The following is a 24,693-nucleotide window of genomic DNA, read 5'->3' as shown; positions in this document are numbered from 1 at the left end:
GTTCCAACCATAAGACATTCTGGAAAAGGCAAAACTATGGAGAAAGTAAAAAGGCCAGTGGTTGCCAGGGGGTTAGGGGAGGAGGGGAGAGATGGATAGACAGGACGCAGAGGATTTATAGGACAGTGAAAATACTCTATGATATTATGTTGACAGATACATATCATTACACATGTCCAAACCCACAGAATGTACCAAGAGTGGACCCTAAGGTAAATTATGGGTGGGTGATTGTGGTGTGTCATTGTAGGTTCATCATTGTAGGTGGGGGATGTTGGTAATGGGGAGGCTATGCATGTGTGGGGCAGGGTGTATATGAGAAACCTCTATACCTAAAACTGGTCTACAAAAGAAAGCTTAAAAAAAAAAGGCAAAGCCAATGAATAGCAAAAAATAAATTAAAAATAGCCATGGCAATATCTAAATTTGGAAGGTTTTGAGAAGCCAATGAGGCACCTCCGTCACAGTTTGCCCCAAAAGTCTTCTTGGGTAGGGATGGGACTAAGGCACTGGGCTGGATTAAGAATTCAGCTGCCTGCCTGCTTCTATGAAAGGCTCTTTCTCTAGACTTCTGCTGGGACTCTGGGCAAAAGTAAAGAGATATCTGATGACACTGAGGGTTCATAGGGATGACCTACCTGCCTAAGGGCTGCCTTGGGTGGCTCAGAGATGTCATTTTACTAGGAGCAAGTTCAACTTGTGATGGACACTGAGCCATTGAGATGTCTCTTTTCTGTTTCCCTCCCCTTCCCTCTTTGGGGAAAAGTCTCAGAGTTGTTTGACTTAACTCAGTTCAAATGTCGGGTCATCCTTCTGGTTTTCTAATAAATAGAGGAGGGGTTTGTTGTGATATGAAAATATGAAGAAAGAAAATCATAGCTCTCATATAGTTAAGGTACTGTAGACATTGAAGGTCTGTAAATCGTTAAATGATTCTGGTCGTAGTAGTCAAAATAGACATGTCTAACAGGCAGAGCCCAACCGTGAATATATTAGACGGGTCTGTAACTTAATTGCTTTTTAGTGTCCATCAAACAGATTCTACTTTGGTTTCTTGGCCAGGCTTCTATAGTCCTATTAAAACCCTACCATAGGGATTTTCAACCAGTGTGCCACAAGAATTTTTAAAACATGCAATACCTGACTAGTCAGAGGCACTGACCCCTTTCCCTTAGGTTCTCAAATTTAAAAAATGACAACAGCCAACACAACAATAGCCATCCAGTGTGAATGAATAAAAATTATGCCTTTTTTTCTTCTTTTGGTCAAATTGGCAAAAAGTGTGTTTTTTGGTGTGCCGCAGAATTTTGGTAATTAGTTTATGTGTGCCACGAGATGAAAAAGGTTGAAAATTGCTGCCCTATGAAGTTGAAAATGTGAAACTTAATATTTGTAAAATGTGTAAACAGTGTAGCCTTTTTCTGCCTTACCCCGTAGTTAAGAAATTAAGAATAGGAAATTTCAATTTGGTGTCTGTCTCAAAAACAGTTAAGTGGTAAGAATCTATTTTCTTTCAAAGTTCTTAAAAATGTAATTACAGATTTTTTTTTTTATTTCAGATCTTAATTTATACACCAAATCAAAGGAGAAAGTCCTGTGTTGCTTTATGTTTAGAGATGTACATTTATTCACAACCTAACTAGGTGTATGTTAGTTTGCTAGGGCAGCCATAATAAAATACCACAGGCTACGTCGCTTAAATAAGAGAAATTTACTTTCTCACACTTATGGAAGCTAGATATCCAAGGTCAAGGTGCTGCAGACTTGGTTTCTTCCAACGCCTCTGCTTTGCTTGCAGATGGCCATGTTCTTGCTAAGTCCTCACGTGGTCACCCCTCCATCTGTGTGTTGTCTATATTGTAATCTCCTCTTTAAAAGACTCCAGTCATTCAGATTAGGGCCCACTCATATGACCTGATTTTACCTTAAATTACTTCCTTAAAAGTCTACCTTCAAATATAGTCACATTCTGAGATGCAAGGTTAGGACTTCAACACATAAAATTTGGAGGGACACAATTCAGTCCATAGCACTAAGGGTCAAGACAAAGGGGTTTTTTTCAGCTTGCAGGGTGGACTGATGACAGGAGAGGATGATACTCTTTCGAGGGCACCGAGTCTAATGCTTTCCGTGCAGAGCTGAAGGGAGCTATTGGCCACTGGGCCTCCTGCCCCTCAAGTTTGCCCGCTTCTCCGTGGGGTTGGTCAGTGTCTGTCTTTATTACTTATGACTGCTGTTGGGCACTGCATTTTATTTAATGTATCCACCACTTCTTGCCAACTATCTGTTTTATACCTGTGATCTTTAGGTATGTTGATAATAACTGTACTACATACAAATTATTTGCATGTCTCCATTTAACATTGAGTTAGTAAGAGAGTAAACGGAAAACATGTAGAAGCCTAGATTTCTGAAGAAATCTTTATTTTCCAATATATTGAAAAAATCAAATAGCATCATCACTTGAGTATCCATTTTATATGTAATGAAAATCATTAGATATTTACTAGTGTAGACCTTTTTTATAGTTACAAATTTACTCCTATCCAAATAATCAAAATAATGGATGTGGGTTTTTGTTTGAAAAAAAGTCATATTCCATAACTTCATATTAATCTATTTTTGACACATGTAAGCACACATTTTAGACTGTCAGTACGCAATTAGATATTCTTAGCACATGTCATTTGTGAAAAGCACTTTAAATCTAAGTACATTCAATTGAGCATAATTAAAATATCAAGATACATATTCTTCATATACATTTTGCCACTTAATTTTTTAAGTAGCTATAAGTATCTACCATGTGAATTCAAATTAAAGGGAGGTGATTAAATTACAGTTATAGTTAATGCTTTTAGTTTAAAATATAGCAGGAATTACACTATGTTAAAAAATACACTGCTGTTTTCTGTGGACGGCAGATTGATGACGAAATTGATTTTTTAAAATGCAAGACTGTAAATGTTCTCTGCATGTTCTCAAGACTTGCCTAGAGTGGTTTGGGAGGGGGGGGGGAGTCATAAGAAAGCATGCTTTTTCATCTTGTGGGATTTTTTGGACTCAACTCCCCAGGCCCTGAGAAAGAATGTTTGGGGATACTGTCTTGGTTAGTGAAGGAGTGTTGGAGGAAGGCTTGTTTAGCTCCTAACAGGTGAAAGAAAATGGTTTATGAGGAAATATGAACTGGAGTACCTAAACTGATCCTTTCGGTAATATATGTAGATATTTTACGCTGATATTTCATGTGGTTATCATAATGAGCAGCCAGCCTTGGCAAGTCATTTTCAAGGCACATATAACTTTAAAACATACTCAGTTCACAATTATTGGACCTAAAGTACATTAAGATCATTTTCGTGAAGGTCACTGTTCTTGGAGTGGAAAAATTGGGCAGTACATTAGGATGATGTTGCCTTCCCTAAGTATTTGATTTCTTGAAATTCTTGTTTTTAAAAATGAAATAGATACTTCACTTCCCACAGTCAAGTTACCTATGCAGAATCAGAGGTGTTAACAGTGAAGCAGATGATTAGACAGCATGGCAAGAGGAATTGGGGTGGCCGAAGTGTGAAAAAGAAACAAAGAAGTAAAGCTTACAGAAGCACCTGGACACCAGGCAAACGCTGTGATAGAAGCCACACTTCCTGTTCTTTGCAGACTGGCTATCGAGCCCATTTCAGGGAGGAAGAATCAGAAGAAAAAAAGCCTGTATTTTACTTCTAGCCATGAGGACTGTATCATGTGAAAGAGAGAGCATTTGGAAAGAATGATGCTTTGTGTCAATAGACCCCTATTCATATTGGAGAAGCCTGGTGCTTGGGTTTCCTGCTGACATAGTTGTAGCGTCCACAGTCCCACTTTTCTTTCTGGTTGCTCTCAGCCCTTCAGGATGCACAGGTGAATTCATGAAGATCTTGGACTTCAGGCAAGAATCACAACAGCTAAAACCGTCATATGGAAATGGGAACTTTCATTCGTATTGGTAGCAGAATGAGGCGTCCAGCATCCACTTGGGATAGCTTTAAAAGCTCCCCAGATTAGAAGTTGATCTTGACCATTCAGGGTAATTGTGTGTTTTTTTCATTTCTAGCAGTCGTGTTACCTGGTCAGAAGAATGCATGCTGTGTGTCGTTTGCAGCAGTGGGGGACCTTTTGTGCTACACACAATTTAGTCTCCCTCTCAGTCCTTTTTGTGACAGTGGTTCGTATTTTCAAAGTGATTTGCCAGTACTGGGGCAGTCCACACCTGAATGGAACGGCAGAGACCAGTCCCACTAGCATACTGTGGTGAAATACTCCAGTTACCCATCTGGCCATTGTCATTTTTACCAGCTCCTATGGTGGGGCATGACTAACCATTTCTCGATAACAAAAGTATTTCAAAATTAAAAATGCCTACAATTTATTAAATGTTAGTTTAAATTTAATTATAATTTTATTATATTGCCCATCACTCACTTAGGTGTGTTCTCCCCCCCCCCCATTTTTTTTACCTGATAATAGCTACTTCCTACTAATCCTCAGTATAACTGTGCTTTCCTCAAAAAGAACATTTAGCTTACAGGTTCCTAGGGAAAGAAAAATTTGAGAACTCATTCGTACTGGCATTAAAGGAGTTTGGTAAGTTAGGTTTGCCTAAATAGAGTTGTCATGTATTTATTAATAGTAATCAATACTGTTGATTGAGCATTATAGCATGTTAGGGACTGTGATAAGTGCTTCAGGTATGTTTTTAATTAACCCACACATAACCCTGTAAATAACAGCTAAGATATGTGCTCCATGAGGGTGGGGGCCTTTGTGGGTCTTGTTCACACCTGCTGTAGAGTTGGCACACAGTCTGTACTTGTTGAAAGCATGAAGAGCATTAATGTCAGTGCCCATTTTACAGATGACAAAAGTTTGGAGTGGGTAGGTTAAGAAGTTTGCCAAAACCTAGGCTGTCAACCACAGTGCCATACTCACTCCCAGCAGTGCCCCCATTTCTTGACCCGTTGCTCTGTGTCAGTCACCACCACGCTGGACAGTTGGTACTTCCTGCCTTATGTAGTCTTCACAGTGAGTCTGAATTGGTGTAATTTCTGTGGTCCAAATGAGAAATCTAAGTCTTAGCAAGTTTGAGGAACTGCCCAAGGTCACGGACAAGGGAATGATAAAGCCTGACTTAAAATTCAGGTCTGTATGACTCCATTGCTCCCATCCTGAGCCACTGTGCTATATTTAGGCAAAACCCATACCAGTATAATTACTTTGTAAGCCTATTTGAATGAAATTAAAAGTACGTACTAGGTATATATGCCTGAATCGGAACTATTCCTCAAGGATTCAGACTTGGCATGAGTTAGGGATTTACTACCTAAGGACTTCGGGCTTCCTTATAATTTATTGCCAGATCTACAAAGAAAAGTTCGATGCATCTAATGAAAGTCTAATATATTGGACCTGGGGGGAAAAAAACCTCTTCCATATTTCTTGATGTACTTTAGTGTCTCTGAATCATTTATTTATATCTTCTAGACAGAGTCTCTTCAAGTCAGGAATTCAAGTCCAAGTGATCAGATTAACCCAAGATTCAGGCAGATATTCAGTTTAAACAAGAAAGAAAAAAACTGAAAAAAAATCCGTTTTAAAGCACAGACTTTTTGATACTCAGCAAATGAACAGATGGTTCTGAGCTTGGGTTAGGAATCAGGTCAGCCTTGGGTTCAAATTCTTTCTCTTCTTTGGACAGAATTCTGTGCTTTTGTGTCATCATGTTGAGTGGCAGGTGGGAAGGAACACTGGAGTCCTCTACTGGGCTATCTTTCCCTCTGCTGGGAGAGACCTCATAGATCAGGAACCATGCTTTGAAAAATATAGACATTGCAAAAAGTCCTCACAAAACTGGTCAGAGAGAATTCCCTTACTAGCCATTGATTTTATGCAACAATCTTGGCCTCCCGTTTTACCAGGGTACTTTTAGACTCTTATATTCTTCCAGCTGGTGGGACCTCTTAGTTTAACTCTCAGTTCTATAAATAAAGAGTAAAAAGAACAACTCCTGAAGCAAGAATTGATACAAGCTGGAGACCCTCCCAGAAAGATGGATTAACTATTCTGCCTCAGAGTCTATGGGACTGATGCAGATATGGATCAAAACCAGCCCCCTAGTCCAGATTAGGAAACCACGGTGACTCAGGATGCTCCCAGATACGTGAGTTGAGCAGAAAGGGACTCCTAGCTACAGATAGAAAGGGATCTGCTCTACCATTGATCGCGCCACTGAACAGCACTTATACCTTTTCAAGGAATTCAGTGACCCTACATATATTGATTTTTAAAATTTATCTAGTCTTGGATTACATTTTTATAAATCACTGACTGTAAATGTGTGTTAATGTGTACTGATGCAAGATTCTCCACATGACTTTTTGTTCAGAATTTTCCTGTCTTCACACATCTTTGAGGAACCTTGTTGAGATTTTATTTAGGAAGATTGCTTTGAATTTTAAATGAATTTATAGAAAAATTAACACCTTTACAACATTTGACTGTTACATTCATTTATAGGAAAATTGACATTTTTTTTACATTTGCATTTTAAATTCATTTACTGACAAATTGACAACAACATTGAACTCCTGGCCTAAGTATAATACTTGTTTCTCTAGTATTCAAATACTTATATCTCTTTAAAAAAATCTGTATTTGTTTTCATTTTAATTGCATACATTTCATGTTAGGTTATTCCATAATAATGCCACTTACAAAACAATGTTAATGTGAGAGATATTTTGGTATAGCAGTTCCATATTTTTCCTCTAAAGATATATAGTTATAGTTTGGGGGGGGGGGGTTGTTGGTTTTTAAGGTTATTTTTATCCTCACGGAGGATATATTTCTGTTGATTTTAGAGAGAGAGGAAGGAGGAAGGGAGAGAGAAAGAGAAACATTAACCTATTGCCTCTTGTACGTGCCCGACCTGCAATTGAATCTGAAACCTTGGTGCCCTGGCTAGGAATCGAACCCGCAGCTTTTGGTGTACAGGGATGATGATGCTCCAGCCAACTGAGGCACCTGGCCCGAGTGATATATAATGTTTTTGACTGAACAGGTTCCTGTTAAAAAAAATGTCATATATATGTGTATATATGGCCACACTGATGCTAATATTGAAGACTAATCGAGTAAGCAATAAAATGTCCTTGTTCAGAACCTCACCTACAGTTCTTTGCACACAGTAGGCTCTTAACAGAAGACCTGCTGCGGAGCTGCCTGTGCCCTGTCCCCTGGGGCAGGGGCAGGGAAGCAGCCTAAGCGGTGTGTACGCTGCCTGCTGGGCCTCCGTTTGTTTGAGTTGAGGGGCGGAATGCATGAGCAGCCGCACTGGGCCCCTCTTTAGGTGTCACTATCTACTGCATCTTTTGTCTGCGTTGCAGGTCAGACTAACTTCACCGTAACCTCCTCTGGGGGCCAGAATATAATGTTACTCTCGATTCCTGGGTCTTTGGTTGTCATTGATTTGGTTTATGCTTCAGATCTTTAGTCATGTCTCCTTGTGCGAAATTCTGATCTATTGGATTTTTTTTTTTTTTTAATCTTTAAAGCATAAATAGTAAGAACAACTACCAGTGACCAGTTTCTGCTCTGAAACAAAATTATCCCCCAACTCTGTGTCACTAAAGCAAATCTGCAGGCTTCCAAAACTCTACCTTCCACACCACCTCCTCCCCTGCTCACAACTGCTGTTTTGCTTAATCATAACATAATTATCCCCAGCTCTGCTTTGTCTTTTTCACTGCCCCCTACATCTTTTCTCCTTATAACCCTCAATAAATGTTCATCCTACCTTGCTTGCTCCCATAAATGACTGCTGTTCTCCCTCTTTCTCTTCTCTGGAATCTGTAGATGACATAAACTCTCTCTAATTCCTTGGCATCCAGTTTCCCATCTTGCCAGTCACCGATCACTCCGTGTGCCGACTTCGCCCCTCTGGGTCAGCGGACGTTGTTGGACATTGTTGGTCATTCATTGTTGGCCTTCTCTCTCTGGAAGCCCATCCTTGGCTTCTGTGCCTGGATTGCTCTACACTGGTGTGTAGCAGAGGTTTCTCATCATCTCTTAGGTGCTTCATGTTCTTCCCACCCCATATAAGGTGCTGCCTTCAGTTAACTCAAAGGTGGGGTGACACCCTCATCTGTGTCTCAGGCTTTAACTCCCAACTCCCCTTCCATTGCCTCCTGGATGTGTCTTGTATCCCTGTAGTTCCCTTTGTTCCTGTTACACAGGTGCAGAAACTTTGGCCTTACCCTTTCTTTGGCCTTACCCACTTCCTTTGTCCCTAACCCTGTTGATCTATCTCTATTGCATCTATTTCTCACCCACCCCACCCACTCCCTTATTACCAAGATAATTGTTCTAATTGTGGTCTCTTTTTTTTACCTCACCTCAGTGCTAAAACCTTAATTGTTATTCCTGCCTCGGGAGCTCTCCGTCCCTAAGAAACTCTCCCCTCTGCTGGCCTGTCTTCTCTGGGGACATTTACCAACTCTGCTCCCACCACCGGTGCACACGAAGGCCCCATCTCCAGAATGCAACCCCCTTCTTCAGAGCAGCATTCTCGGCCTTCCATGATTTGTCCCCAGTAGTTGAGTTTTCAGCCACCCTTTTTCATGCTCCTCCCATGCCGTCTAAAGCAAATGGCCCGGCCCATCCTTCTTACTGCCAGGATAAGTAGTGTAAGCTCAGGCTCTGGCATCCAGATCCAGCTCTGAATCCAGGCTCTGCCTTCCTAGCTGTGTGACCTCAGGCAAGTTATATAACCTCCGTCACCCCTTTCAGCCTCGGTTTACTCACTTACAAAAACTGGAATTATATTACTAGTTACCTTATGATGTGATGAGGACCCAAGAGAAAATTCTTACAAAACTCTTAGCACAATGCCTGCTGTACATTAGTCGGCACCTAATAAATGCTAGTGAATGATCATGTTGGCCTTATCATGATTATCATCCCTATCAAAATTTCACTGGACAGGTGTGGTTCTGGGTCTGTTTACCTGTAAGTGTGGGAAGCACTTGTCACTGTGCCTTTGTGGCATTCTCTGCCTTGATTACCTGGATCCTAATCTTATTTCAGTCACCAACTGTGTGTTATCTTCTTACATGTTTTACCACCTCCCCAGGTTATCCCAGCCAACAGAAATCTTGCCCTCCTTTGAGTTGCCATGGTCCTTTGTCTGGACCTTAGCTCATATCGTATACTGAATTATAATTATCTTTTCTCATGTGCCTTTTTCTCTATTCATAAGGCTTGTATTTATCGGACTCAGTAGAAAACCCTTTCCTCTGCTTGCTGGCTGTGTAGACCTGGGTACATTGCTGTATTAGTTTGCTAGGGCTGCTGTAACAGAATACCACAGACTGGGTAACTTAACATAAATTTATTTTCTCATGGTTCTGGCAGCTGGAAGTCTAAGATCAAGGTGTCCGCAAGTTTGGTTTCTTCTGAGGCCTCTCTCCTTGGCTTGAAGATGGCCATCTTCTCTCTCTCCCCTCAAATGGTCTTTTCTCTGTGCACATAGGTGTCTGTATCTTAGTTTCCTCTTGTTATACAGACACTAGTCACACTGGATTAGGATCCACCCATATGACCTCATTTTACCTTAATTACCTCTTTGAAGGCCCCATCTCCAAATAAAATCACATTCTGAAGTACTGAGAGGTAGTACTTCAATGTGTAAATTTTGGTGGAACACAATTCAACCCAGAACAGTTGTTTTAATCTTTCTATGCCTCCATTTCCTCTTATGTAAAATCAGGGAAAAAATACCTCTTGAGCTGACTGGAGATCTATATGTAATACATGCAAAGCGATACCCTGATAGTGCATAATGGATGCTTAATGAATATTTATTCCTTTTACTCCTCTATTTCAATCTCCTTGAGAACAGAAATGCTTTCTCCCTCATCTTGCGCCCTCCCAGTTCCTAGGACAAACTTCAAACACGATTGCTTATAAATATTTGGTGAATAAACATATGAATGAATGATTAGGTGGCAGGAATGAGTCTGCAGTAGTGTGTGCATTTCTCTTTACATGGGGCCAGATGCTGGGTAGTAACTAGAATTTCAGTAACAAAGAATATTCCAAGAAACCTGTGGAGAAGTCAGTGTCCCCACTGTAAATATAATAAGCCACACAGAGCCAGTTCTAGTATGGAAAATCTTCCCCCATCCTACTTGCCTCAGACTCCAGAAAGTCACAGGGAAATGATTTGTGACAAAATAGCACACACAGACACAAAAAAACCCCAGTATCTTCACACAGCCAGAGCTCTCGAGTGATGAGGGACACAAAGACATGGCGCACAATAGGTGTTCCTGTCCTCGGATTTGGCTGTCTTTGATCTCTGCAAAGGAGGGACCTGGGCAAGGTACTGTGAATGGATAATAGACCAGGAGCCAGAAGAGCAGCAGGCAGTGTGCTCAGTGATCAAGTCGTGGTGATGCCCAGACACCGTGCATCGGGTGATAAGCATCTTCTCTTGGTGCCTTGGAGTCTCATTTCCTCCAGCTTGACTCCAAAGGACCCATTCATCTCTGGCACCTCCACAGTGTGTCACTTGGAGTCTATAGGTTCTTTCTTCCTGAGCCCACCAGAGGTAACAAGTACATCATTATCACTACACTCTTTCTTCCCACTGTTTCTGTTCCCCGCAGTTCTCCGGGTGGATTTGGCTTTTGTATCTACCTTAGTGATTAGAATTCACTTTGTTGTGCTGAAAGAACTGGTATCTATCGTTTGGCTTGAGGTTAGAGAGTTGAGTATAAGTTCTTATTTTATTGTATATTATGTTCACTTTTATAGGTATTCATAAAGATACAAGAAATGAAAAAGACATCAATTCTATCTATACCAAAGAATTATACCCTTTAGTAATGGTACCACTTAGATAAGTATAAATAGTTTATTATGAGATCAGATGTAAAACATATAAAAGTTACTCTGTGAAAGAGTGTAGAAAACTGGAATTTGAAATCACAGCTTTAAATAAGCCCCATAAGGCAGTCTTAGCATTGAAAGGGACCCTAGAGATGATGCAGTGAACTAAACTGAATCTGAACTCTGCACAGTTTATCACGTAGGAACACTTTTCAAAGGGCAGATGCAGAAATTCTCATTTAATTTGTCTGGGTTAGGGTCTAGAAGTCATTACTTTTTTAAAAAATTTATTGTTGACGGTATTACAGATGTCCCCATTTCCCCCCAACTTTGCCTCCTTCCACCCCGCCCCCACCCCACTCCAGGCCTTCTTCACCTTATTGTCTGTGTCCATGGATCATGCATATATGCATATATGTTCTTTGGTTAATCTCTCCCCTTCCCCTTCCCTCTGAGATCTGTCAGCCTGTTCCATGCACCCATGTCTCTGGACCTATTTTGTTCATCAATTTATTTTATTCATTAGATTCCACATATAAGTGAGATCATGTGATATTTCTCTTTCTCTGACTGGCTCATTTCATTCATCATAATACTCTCCAATTCCCTCCATGCTGTCCCAAAGGGTACGAGATCCTCCTTTTTTACAGCCGCATACTATTCCATGGTGTAAATGTCCCACAGCCTTTTATCCACTCATCTACTGTTGGGCACTTGGGCTGTTTCCAGATCTTAGGTATTGTAAGTAGCACTGCTGTGCACATAGGGTGCATAGATTCTTTCTGATTGATGTTTGAGGCTGCTTAGGTTATACAGTGGGCCCTCGGGTTTCAAATGTGATCCGTTCCGGAAGCCCGTTCGAGTTCTGAAAGGTTCGGAAACCGAGGGATCACAGCTGACAGCTGGGCCTCAGGACCTTGCCCTCAGCGGGAGCCGCGGGGCACGTTCCACTTCCGAGGCGTGTTCGGAAACCGAAGCATTTCCTTCAGGGTTTATGGCATTCCTAACCTGAAATGTTCGTCAATGGAGACGTTCAAAAACCGACATACTACTACTGTATCCCTTGACATGCGATCACTGGTCAAACGGCAGCTCCATTCTTAATTTTTTGAGAAACCTCCACACTGTTTCCACAGTGGCTGCTCCAGTCTGCATTCCCGCCAGCAGTGCGCTAGGGCTCTAGAAGTCATTATTTTTAAAATCTCTGTAAGTGATTATGTAACATTCAGCCAGGAAGGAGAACCATCCATTTAGGAGCTAGAGGACATGAAACCAACTGCTGTGTGTTGAGCACTGTGCTGGCTGTAACACAGCCACCATCTCTGATCCTCATAAGAAGTGAGCTAGTTTGACAAACAGGACGGGGGTTCAGTCTTCACCCGTGATACTCGCTGCCTCCTTCCCGCCCTTGGCAGTGCTTGGTGAGTATGCATTGAATTCCTGTCTCTTCTTCAGAAGATCAGTGTATGCCGACCACTTTCCTTTCTGCCCTTGGTGGGCATGGTCTTACCCACTTCTGAGCTTTCAAAAATCAGTCTCAGGCTAATTCCAGGTCAGCAGACCTTCTGAGCAATTCTGCCACCATAAAATGATTTTTTATTTTTTATTTTTGTTCATTTTTGCAACTCGAGAGCGCAGGTCCAGAAGCACAAAATAATCTTTACTGTGCCCTTAGCACTGTCACTAGGTCAGGTCCATTTTATCTCTTCCTCCTGACATACTTAGCTCCCTTCCTGTCACGTGGAGAGGGACAGGTGCAAACCGAGGAAATACTCGTGGGCTGCAGACAGGCAGGGGCTGGTCTGCCTGCCTGCCCACAGGTTGCAGCAGCAGGAGCAAAGCATGCTGTTCTGGGGTCAGGGGAGTGGGAGCAGAATGTCTTTGTGTGGACCAGAAGAACACACCAGCCTCTAGGTGCATTGTCTCACCCTCCTTTCCACTTTAGAAGAGTCTTTTTTGGGCCTTTTGAGGAATCCAACCCAGATTTTTTCCTACCAAGATTGTTTGGTCCACTCCTTAAGCCACCTCAGCGAGATGAAGGTGATCGGCAAAACACAGCAGAAGCACGTACGGAGAGGCAGTCTGTGTGGTAATCTAGACTGCCTTCTAAACAGTTGTAATGTTCAGTGGAGAAAAGGAAAACCTCAGTGTTTTTAAGAACAAGTACGTCTTGATTAAGGTATTAAGTTGGCAAAAATGGAAAAACAATTTGACTGAGAGAGTTAATGAATGAACGGATACATTGCCATGTATATTAAATAGGTTATGCAGAAGTATTTATTTTTCCTTTTAGAAGCAACACATGATCTATGTAGAAGAAATAAAAAACACAGCAGAAAAGAAAATAAACCATTTGTAATCTACCACCTCGGAAGCACTACACTGGTGTGTCTCTCCCACATGGTGTTAAGGCATATCTGGGGGGAGGTGTGCATGCATTTAAACACAGAAGAGTTTTCACTTCACATCATATAGTGAACATTTCCCACAATATTTTTATTGGCAGGATAGACTCTCATGGCACGAACGTACTCAAATTCGTTTAATCCATTCCTTACCATTGTATATTTGTGTTGTTTCTAATTTTTATTTCTAGGTATTATAAACAGTACTTCAAAGACCATTCTTGTAGCTGGTTTTGATTAGTATAGGCCATTTTGTTGGGGCGTATACATTGGTTAATAGGATCAAAAGCTCTAGCAAGAAGTAGTTTTGAATGATATTGACCTAAATTGTGCCTGTTACCGTGATGGCAGCTCCTAAGCAGTAAAATATCATTGCTATGACTGTGGTCTAGTTTGGTGCATTTGCTACATAATAGAGATTCTAAACTAAAACTGTGTGTCAACCTTAGTTTGAATGATATAAAAATTTAATATATTTGTGACAAGGAATAACAAGTTGAAGTACAGTAAGAAAGAATGTAATTGCGTATGATAAATACAGGCTTAGCTTCAAAATAGCTAGCTTAAAATTTCCCTTATAGTGCACTTTAAAGATTTCCACTGATGATCTCGGAGGTGTGGCACCCAGCCATTGCTGGAATGAAATAACACACGTTGTTCAAAGTTTGGGCCATAATTGATTTAATGCATATTTTTACTACTTTGACATTTATCTTATATGAAAAGAGTAATTCTATACACAGGTAATACATAAATAAAATTATAATAATATGTAACTCCAGAAAATAGTGTTTGATGATCGGCCTGATTTTTTTAGAAGAAAAAAATAGCTTTCATCTAAGTTTGCATGTTTCCTGGCCATGTGTGAATCGTTGACGAAACCATGAAGTCCATCCCGGGAGAACCGGTGTCCGCCCTGTGCCCTCCTATTCTGACAGGCAGATCTGTGTCTCTTCGTTTGGATACTGTTTGATTTTCATTTTATTCCTGCCTTTGTGCCCTTGGCTTTGAGCTCTGGGATGGTAGTCCATTGCCCTTCAAGGAATCTTTGTCATTTTAAGATGAGGACTCTGGTGAGGCCAACAGAAGTCTCTCTGTTTTCACAAAGTCTCTGGTCTTTGCCCTCTTTCAAACTCACATGAAGGAGGTAGGACCTATTTACCCAGGGCCCCTAGGCAGTGACTGTGTCTTGATTCGAACTCACAATCACCGTTTTAATTGATGGGACAGGGATTGAAACTGCGGTCTCTTGAGGGTGGAATATTCAGAGCTCTGTTGAGGATGATCACTCACCTCTTGTTGAACTATTTTACCATGACCCTGCGTTGATAATACATTTTTTATTTTTTTCCTTTTTAGGCAGGAGGTTCCCAGGTGATCTTCACAAATCCATTGGAAATCGTCAAGATCCGTCTACAAGTGGCTGGGGAAATCACCACTGGTCCCCGAGTCAGTGCGCTGTCTGTCGTAAGGGACCTGGGGCTCTTTGGGATCTACAAGGTAACTCTCATTTTGGTTGTTTATCTGACTGCTCACCCCCTAAACTAGTACCTGCTCACCAGCATGAAATTGATTCCTCACATTTCTACCCCTGGAAAAGACATCCTGCTGCAGCCCATAGGGCACCTTCATGCCAGTTAGAAGGAGGTGCCCCTTCCTGCCATCCACCAAAAAGCTGGCCTTAGAAATACGGACAACTGTGATGCGAATGACGCCCACTGGCGTTGTTCAGTGCACAGCTCTTTGCAACAACACTGGCTTTGTTATTGATACAAAATTGGATTTGTTATTGATACAAAATTCCTAATTCTTGGTTCCTCCATGAAGGACGGATGCAAGGACCACAGGTCACCATCTCTCAGGAGCTATGCTGAGCTCAGTTTAAGGGGAAGCCCACATCAGATCAAGAATTTATGTTCTGACCCTATATATCCCAGCCCTATCCATATGTATGGCTTGTCATAATTATGTTGAATCTTAACTATTTTTCCTTTAGAAAATAGTTTTTCAGAATGATTGGAAAACCAAACTTTTAGAAAATTCTTAAAATTTGTTATTCATACTTCTCTACCAGAAGAAGGTATAATTGAATATACTAGAACCTGCTTTGTATATGCCCAGCTATGACGCTTTAGTCAAACATGAGGTGGTCATCATTTTTCAATGAGAAGAATAAAAAAAATGTTTCATGGCCAACTTGAATAAGTAAACTTTTAGGGATATAAGACGAGAAGGCCACTGACTATTTAAAATAGCTTTCATATATTTACATAGAAATAAATACAATTACATTATATAAAACCAGTACTGCTTTTTTCCTATACACACATATCAAGAAATATTTTTTTCGGATTCTTCCTATGACTTCTGAACCATGTTCTTGATCAGCACTTGATCCACTGTGTGACTCAGCCATTCACCTGGGTTTGCAGTGTTTCGTTTTTATTTCAGGCTGGCAAGACGTGGCACTTCTGCACTCTCTGGACAGTTTTGTCCCTGAAAGCCTTACCCCACAGACATATAACATCAGGGCAGCTGTTTCCTTTCTTCCTGTTCCCAGTTCATCCTGTGTGGATATAACTGGTCCCACAATGTAGCAACTTACTCTACTGCTTTTTAGAATGAACTTTAAATGCCTCGTTTTGACATTCCACACAGCCTTTGTGAGATCCCACCCCCAGGTGAACTTTTTTAACCTTTCCTTTTTAACTCATGTTTGCAGGTAACCTTGGTACACATCAGTGTTAGTAATAATGAGGTTGTTTCAGGCAAATTTGCCTTCCCCATACTTCTCAGAGTCTAGTGAGGTGAAGAGTAACCCATGATCTGAGACTTTGTAAGGGTCAGATATAATGTGACACCTTCTTTTCTGGGGTTAGTTTTAAGGGTGGTGGAGAACTTGCCTTATAGTCTGGAATCTGTGGTGCTCTGGAGTGAACATGCTGATTTTCCAAAATAGCACCTTAAACGCCCAGTCTGTGAGTGTTTGCAGATTGAGCTATTTCATTTACCAAATTATTATCCAGCTGTAAGAAATACACAATATTGTCATGAGGCAGAGCATTGATCATTTTGAGAAGAAAAAAAAAATCAGCTCCTTTTCTAAATGATTAGGCTCTTGCAGACTAGAACATGATGTAGCAGCATGTCATTTTGACAAGATGCCAAGTAGTCTTTCAACAGGTTGTCTGGTAAAAAACACTTAGGTACCATGGCTACTGAAATGTCTAGATGGATAAAATGGTAAAAACTTGTTTGCTGACTCGGAAACAGAGACTGTTCAACTACCTGCAAATGATACAAAACTGAAACGTAGTCCTTTTCATCTTCACAGAGTTTCATAATCTTAATCCCCTTTAACACCCCCTGGAAGTCGTTGGTCTCCTGATTTTGTAGTTAGGAGAACAGAGGCTGCCAACGATAGTATCTGAGCTGGAATTGAGGCTCAGAAGTTTCTTGTTTCCACTTTTGTGCTAAAATTGCTTTCCTGAAATGAGCAGGATTGCTCAAGTTTGAGCAAGAGACCTCTCCCATATAAAGTTAGTTTAATTACTAGTCTGGTGGTTTAATCTAGTTCAGAGGCATTCCTCCGGGCTTGGTGCTGCTTTGGGTGAACTGGTAATTACCAAGGGAAATGGCTGGCACTTTGAGCTTCTGGAAACTTGATTTCACTGCAAGAGAGTGATCTGGGAGCCCCCTCCTTTCTGCAGGTCATTGGTGTCCTCAGCTAAATTCACTGAGACCTGTGAGCCTGGACTTCATTCATCAGAGTTCACCGCTCCACTCGGTTCAATTAGTCTTTATTGCCTCCCTAGGTTATTTATCATTTATGTCATCCCAGCTTCCAGCCTCAGGTTTGGTTTTCCGTGACTCTTTTCTCCAGACTCCCCCAACCTTACCCTACTCCTCCTTGGTCAGAAATCACATTAGCAATTCAACATCCATCATTTTAGGGGCATCACAGCTTTAGCTTTGCTGTGTCCTTGATGTTTTTGTTTTAGGATAGCACTTTTTAGTAATAAAGCTCTTCACTAGTTCTTAGTTGAGTAGAAAGATGCAAGTGACCTGGAGTGACCTAAGACCTTTAAACCTGCCTGGTATGCATCCCTCCACGTGGGTCTTCAAAAAGAGGACTGCTGTCCTAGTTTTAGTTGGGACAGGTCATCTGCATTCTCCTTCCCAGGGTCCTTTTGTTTGCCATTGTTAACATGACAATGTGGGGCCCAGGAGGGGAAGTAGTTGGCTCTGTGTTGTATGTTTAGACCTGCGGTGCTTAACCTCCCCTAAATTGGACTTAACCTGGCTTTCTATTTTCTCCTGAATTGACTTGCAAAATACCCCACCGTTCTGTGACTTCCCAGTGAATGGCAATTAGAATACTTGCTTTAGGAATATATTTACAACTGAAACAAAAGTGGATGTGGTAAACATTTCACATTCCTCGGGTCAGAAATAGTTGTAGTGAACCCTGTAAACAAAGCCCCCCTCCTTTGGTAACTTTTAGAGAGGTTTGGTTGTAGCACGGAGAAGGTAGGTGATTAAAGTAAAGGCAGGATAATAAACTGCCTTTGAAAGAGCTTTTTGAATGTAATGTAGTTTTTAAAAATCTGCAACTATACTGCTTTTCTTAAGAATACATGAGGATATGTTTCCCTTTCTCTTAGGTAAGTTTGGTTTTATTACATAAGCCCCTAGCGCATAAGATATGTAAAATAAATTGTCATAGAAAAGGCATTGGTATACATGTACTTGTGAATGTTCTTTTCCTATAGGAACCAACAGAGCTTTAATGAGGATTTGGATCACACCTTAGGAATGAAATGAAACATATTTAACATTGAATGTCAGCACAACTAACGTAGGTTAAGAGGTGCTTCACTAAGAAGCAAAGGGACAGTTTCCATATCTTTGAGGTCAAGAAATGGGCAGGGAAGCAATGACAGCCAGGATCCGTCACGCATTGTTGAAAATCATTTTCGGATTGTGCTCCGACGGGGCCCATTGGCTGCAGTGTGGGAATATGGGCTCTGTCTTCTGTGTTCTAACCACAGGCCTTTGTCCCACTGCATTCGAGAGGATTCAGGCATTTTTCCAACCACATAAGAAGGTGTTGTGCATGTGTGTTCATTCATTGTGTGTGTGTCAATGACTCCTTGGATCTACTGTCTGTAAAATCAGGAAGTAAGCATGATATACATTTTTTATTATTCTGCTAGTTATCTCAGAGGGATGTCGTTTGTTTTTGTGTGTGTGGTGGGGGGGATTAGTAAAATACAAGTTTATGTTTCAAAAAAGTCAAACAATTCAGAAATATCTGAAAGTAAAATTGTCTCTCCCCCTTACCTCTCCATTGTCTCTTCAAAGGATAACTGCTGCTTGTGTTTTTTATATCTTTAAGAAAAGAAAACCTTCTTTTTAGAGCAATATTTACCTCTCTCCTCCCTTTCTCTCTTTTTCTCTGTATATCACTGATTATACCCATATTAATATCACTCTTATGTATACGTGTTTTAACAGAAATGGAATCTTTCTAAATACACTATATATCTTAAAGCTCTTTCCTCATTTTATTTAATAGCCACGTAAACATTTTTAAAGTATTTTTTAAGCAATTTCCTACTGCTGGGTGTTTATATTGTTTCTAATTTGGTGATATTACAAGCAATGACAGTGGGAATATCCCTGCATATATTTTGACATACTTTAGTGAGTATATACCAATGATAAATTCTTAGCAATGAAAATGTTAGCTCGTGAGGCATGTGCATTTTTTAGTGTTAGTAGATTTTTGTCAAACTGCATCTGTTTATCAGTGTTATCTTGGTAACATATAAGTACATAAGAATTATTTCTCAGTTTAGCACCTTTAAAATAATATCCATTTTATGAGCTCATGGCCCCACATGAAGAAAACACCTGTTGGGTCATTAGTTTGCAGCCATGCTGCCACGCTAATTTTTAACACCAAGGGACATTATATGGTTTGACAACCACCACAGCGGCAGGTCTCTCCCTTCTCCTCCCACCTTTGGCTTTCATCCGGACCTCTGGGCAAGCCTCCTCGTGGGTTCATTTTCACTCCTGACTCTCCCAAATCCATTGGCCCCACAGCAGCCGGATTGATCTATTTAAAATGTGAATCAGATTAATTCATTTACTCAACTCACTGCTATTGAGACCTGACTGTATGCCCTGTTCTAGCCATTTAGGGTGTGGCTGTGAAATCCAAGTCCCTGCTCACACTTTGGTGGGTAGCAGAAGTCAGCCACTGAGATAACAAATATATGACATCGGTTGGTGCTAAGACCCTTGATGAAGGAGAAGGCAGAGTAGGGCCGAGGCAGGCGAGAATTGGGGGAGGGGCATCTTAATAGGGTGGTCAGGAAGGCCTCTCGGATGAGATGATACTTGAGCAGAAACCAGTGTGCCCTACAGAAACTGTATGTCTTGCCCAGTGGCTTCCTGCTCGCCTAGAACAGAAGCCCAGCTCCCTCCCTGCTGGCCTCTCCTCCCCGCCAGCCAGCCTCCTCTCTCGGGGCTGCCCTGCTGCCTTCCCCCAGATGCTCCAAGCTCATTCCCTCTCACTTTTCAGTCTGCCTGAAGCCTCTGCCCCTCACCTCTTAGCTCAACAGATGCCTGCTCAGAAAGACAGCCAGGTCACTCGCTGTCACACCCCCTCTTCCAGGTCTCAACGTGGCACCTGTTGCCATCTGATAGACTTCTCTGTTTGTGTGTCTTCTTATCTAGAGTGTAATTTCATACCAGAGGCCTGGCTTGTTCACTGTTGCTTGTAACAGTTTCTGGCACACAAGTAGACATTTGATAAGTATTTGTTGAGCCCGTGAAGGGTAAGCAAAAGCCGCGTGTTTCCAAGTTATGAACAAGGATATTAGAGCACCGAAAGTGAGTGAATTGGCAAGTATTGGCCCAAGAAGCCCATGGTGTTGGGGAAGTGGAATGTAAAGAAAGGAGCTAGTTATATGCGAGATCGCTTTGCCAGCTTCAGACTCCAATTCATTCACCCAGCGAGCTCTGTCCTGGGGATATGAAAGTGAATCAGTAACGCATGGTTTTGTAAGAATTTACCGTCTCCTGGGGCAGTCAGACAAGGAAACAGATCCGTGGAATACAGCACCTGTGCGACAGAAGAGCTGTCAGGGGGTGTGCACAGGGTTCCAAGGGATGGGGAGCTGACTCATAGCAAGGCCAGGCAGGCTCTCGAAGGGGAGATGGCCTTAAAAGATCAGTCATAGTTAACCAGGGAGAGGGGCAGGCAGACAGCATGATCACGTTTGTGCTCCAGTGTGGAGAATGTGGGAGAGCAAGACTGCAGGCTGGGACGCCAGCCGGACCATATTGGCTGGGTTGGCATTGACCTAAGCTAGGGCCGTGATGGTGGGGACAGAGGGGCCAGTGGATGTATTTGAAGGAAGTTTGAGAGTCGGTCTCACAAAGTCTTGGAAAATGATTGGAAGGTAAGAAGTGAAGGAAGATTAAAAGGTGACTCGGATTCCTGGCTTGAGCATCTGAATGGATGGTGCTACTTTAAATTGTAGAATTTCATAATATTTGTGAAGCTGCAAGGAACCTAAAAAGACCTCCTATCTGATGTCTCCTTTAGAATTGAGGAAGAGAAGCCCAGAAATCTTAGGAAATTTCACTGGGCGGCTTAGGTAGGATGGGGCAGGGCTAAGACAGGCTGTCCCCTGACTCCCTCCCCAGCGTGTCCTTGCTCTGCCGTGTTGCATGGGAGACAAGGGCCTGTCCAGGGGATGAGGAATAGAGACACTCTTTCTACGGTCGTCTGCACGCATGAAGCTGTGACAGAGGGCAAGGACTCCAAGCTAATGGGATACCAGCGATGGGACTCAGAGACCACCCGCATTTAGGTGGCAGAAAAAAGTATGGGCGGACAAAAAGCAGGAACAGCTGTCAGGTGAGAAGGGGATGAGCAGTGCGTGGGCGCCAGGGGGGCCTGAGATTTAACGGGAGGAGGGAGGGGGGTGGTGTCGTGTGCTGCAGAGACCAGGGGCCTTGAAGGCCGACCAGAGATCTTTGAGCTTAAAGATAGAGGTCTGCGGCTATTTTTGAGAAATCAACTTAAGTAGACTGGCAGAAGTAGAAACCTTATGAGAAAATATTAGCAGATACAAACCACTAACTCTTACTGTGAAAGAAAAAACGGAAAGAATACAGCCACTGGAAGAAAAGGCAGAGTCAAGCGACAGTGTTCAGGGGAGAGGAGCTTGAGAGATTTATTGTTTCTTTTCACTTTGATGGGAGAGCCAAGCCTGTCTGTACACAGAGGGAAAAAGAGTCACTGAAGATGGAAGGATGTGAAGCATCTGAAGATCGAATATGGTGCTCGGGCGTTCAGGAAGGATGTGGAGACAGAGTCCAGGCTTATCCTTACGACAGCCTATGAGACAGATAGTGTTGTGTTGTGTGTTGTGTTGTGTTGTTTTGTTTTAGATCCAGGCTACAGCTGAGGAAAGGAAGGCTTGATGGGTTTAGGTCATTTGTCTAAGGTCACATACTTTGTAAGTGCGAGGCTAGATTTCAAATTCAGTTCGGTCTCTTTGAAACCTGAGCTGCCCCATAAAGATATGTTGAGCCAGGTAGCAGAGAGCACGTGCCTGGTAATTCAGGGAAGTTTAAGGTTATATGCTGAGAAGGTTTGGTGTCACTGTTGACAGTGAATGTGCTAAAGAAATGGAATTGAGGTGACACTAAGCATTATGAATGTGTAATAGCTTAGTCCAGGGTAGGTATATGATTGTTTTTCCTAACTCCTTTTAGTACCCAGTGCTATTTAAAAATGTTAGTTATTATAGGAGAATGATTCATTTTGCTTTGGTTTGTGTTTTTAAATTGTAAACTTGTTACCTTAGATCTTATATCAACTGTTTAAATTATAGATATTTGAAATTATTTTATCCATTGTGAAGCAAGAGAACCCTTGTATTTTCCTAACTCTGATATTAGCCACAGGAGCAGTACAAACCACATATGCTCTGCAGGGAGCTGCGCAACCTGCCAGTGGAGCCATGTTCCTGTTCCAAATGATACCTATTTGTGCTCAGTGAAAAATATCTTTGTACCTTCCCAATACCTTTGTCAGAAATATCTGCCATCATGTGAACACTTTGGACATTTTATGAAAAGGCAGAATTTTAGCCCTGGCCAGGTGGCTGAGTTGGTTGGACCACCATCCCATAGACCAAAAGGTCGTGGGTTCAGTTCCTGGTCAGGGCACATACCTAGGTTGCAGGTTTGATCCCTGGTCAGGGCATGTACAGGAGGCAATCAGTCAATGTCTGTCTGTCTGTCTCTCTCCTTTAAAAAATAGGCAGAATTTTAGAAGGTGTCAAGTACTTCAAGGGGCCAGGTTTTGTATCTAAAATGTTATTAACTTGTGATTAATATTGGAAGTCATGTGATATTGTTCGTAGTATTCTGGTTAAAGGTTGTAGTAAAGAAAAGGAACTGGGGGAAAAAGGCTCGTTCTCTTTATGTCCCTGTGTTTTATATGCATTATCTGTAAAAAGTAGATAGTGATAGTACCTCTATATTCATAGGACTGTTGGGGTTTTACTAAAATCATACATGTAAAGGACGTAGGATGAAACTTAGCACATAATACGCGTGATGTGTCAGCTATTATTAATTTTAAATTATGGATTGTCGAACAATGGATTCTTGCAGAAACACCTGGCTCCTTCCACTCTGTCCCAGTCCTGGGCAACTTCTGTTGCTCTGCGGGCAACAGCCCCCTCTAGGTCAGGCATTCTACTTTGGGCTTTGGAAAAGAGACACCTTGAAAAATACTATTTTTGTAAAACAGCACCCAAAGGAGTTGAGTATACAGAAGGGACTAGAAAAGGCTCTTAAAAATATTAGAAAATGATTAATTTTTTTAATCATTCTTCCATTCATTCACCAAATACTTGTTGAGGACTAATTCTAGTAGGGGCCAGAGTTACAAAGATTAAATGCAGTATTATTGCCTTCAAAGTGATCAGTGTTCAGGGAGATGAGAGAATACAACCATATCATTCTAGTGCCATACAGTTCCTTTAAAAATTAATTTTAATAGGCAGTATAGTTTTCAAAAGAAGAAAATTCAGATATACAAGAGTATGTAACAATAAAATGTTAGTGTTCTAGCCCCATGTTGCAGGTAACCTACCTTTCCAGGGGCAAACATTTTTATCAAGTTTGTGTTTTGTTTTGTTTTGTTGTTTCTTTTGTTTGTTTTTTGCTAAGTGCCTGCAGAATTTGTTTTACTTCAGCACTTTTTTATTTTAGCTACACTTGTATAATATAATATGCTGTCCTTTGAGTTTAAAGGATTGAAAATGGTCTTACTATCCACTATTTCTAGAGTACTCTGAATATATTTTCCATCAGTGACAAATATGTCTACTAATCTATTCTTACATGTCTCTGCTTCCTAATTGTGACCAAGGTATGCACTTAAAAGATGGCCAGTTTAAGAAATGTTCATTGACTGTAAAATTAAGGTGCTATGTCTTGTGACAGCCAGAGTCCCAGGTGGGAAATGATGAGTTTAGCAAACTGTTGAAACTTATTTGGTAGGATTCGGTCTTTTGCCAAATAAAAGATAGGCGCTTAGTCTGATAAATGTAGAACTCTACTGTGATTCAGATATGAAACCACGTAGTCCAGCTGCTGTTTAAATAATATATTAGTTATTTCCATTTTCTGCTCCAACAGGACAGTGTGCTTGTCATTGATAATAGTAATTACCTTTATATCATCACCTTTTATTGAAGATCCTTGTGCTAGGTATTGTCCTAGGTCTTTTATATTAATCATTGGATGTAAATTTAATTCTTACATCAATATAAATATTACATTTTATAGTTAAGGAACTGGAGGTACAGAGAATTTAAGAACTTTACCCACCATCAGATACTAAGTGGCAGAGCAGTAATTTGCATGCAGGTCTCTGACTCCAAAGCCTGTATACTTGCTCCTGCCGGGTCCTGCTGGTGGTGGGGAGTGGCAGAATTTAGGTATAGAGCCATAGTTAAGATGATTTATTTTAACTACTTCTTTGAATGCAGTCTGCTCCTCTCTGGGAAGTCATCCTCCAAGAATTGCAGTTAGAAAGGTGAAACATGAAGAGAGTCCCTAGCTCAGCTAGCCGATCAGCCACAATGGTTGACGTTGAGGAGAAATGGCCTTCATCGGGTGTGCTGGAGGGGTATGGAATTAAGAGCTCTTTCTTTCTCCCTGGATCTCCATCCAGAAGAATAGAAAAGAGAAAGTATCACAGGCATTGCCTGCACAATATGGCAAACTTGAATGAGTCTTGTCAAGAGAGTGGATCAAGAGC

General features: G+C 41.3%; 1 protein-coding gene across 3 annotated transcripts in view; it reads left to right on the top strand.

Moving 5' to 3' along the window:
* The window catches only part of SLC25A13 (solute carrier family 25 member 13), a 169,167-nt gene that overhangs the window by 128,896 nt on the left and 15,578 nt on the right, over nt 1–24,693 (top strand). For all 3 annotated transcript variants that reach the window (XM_081146688.1, XM_081146687.1, XM_081146689.1), the window contains exon 14: nt 14,691–14,831. In XM_081146688.1, coding sequence (XP_081002814.1) covers nt 14,691–14,831 — 141 coding nt within the window. The remainder of the gene's footprint in view (nt 1–14,690; nt 14,832–24,693) is intronic.

This window comes from Miniopterus schreibersii (genome assembly GCF_964146895.1).
Source record: "Miniopterus schreibersii genome assembly, chromosome: 9".
NCBI classification, from domain to species: Eukaryota; Metazoa; Chordata; class Mammalia; order Chiroptera; family Miniopteridae; genus Miniopterus; species Miniopterus schreibersii.
This window is presented reverse-complemented; position numbering and strand designations above follow the sequence as displayed.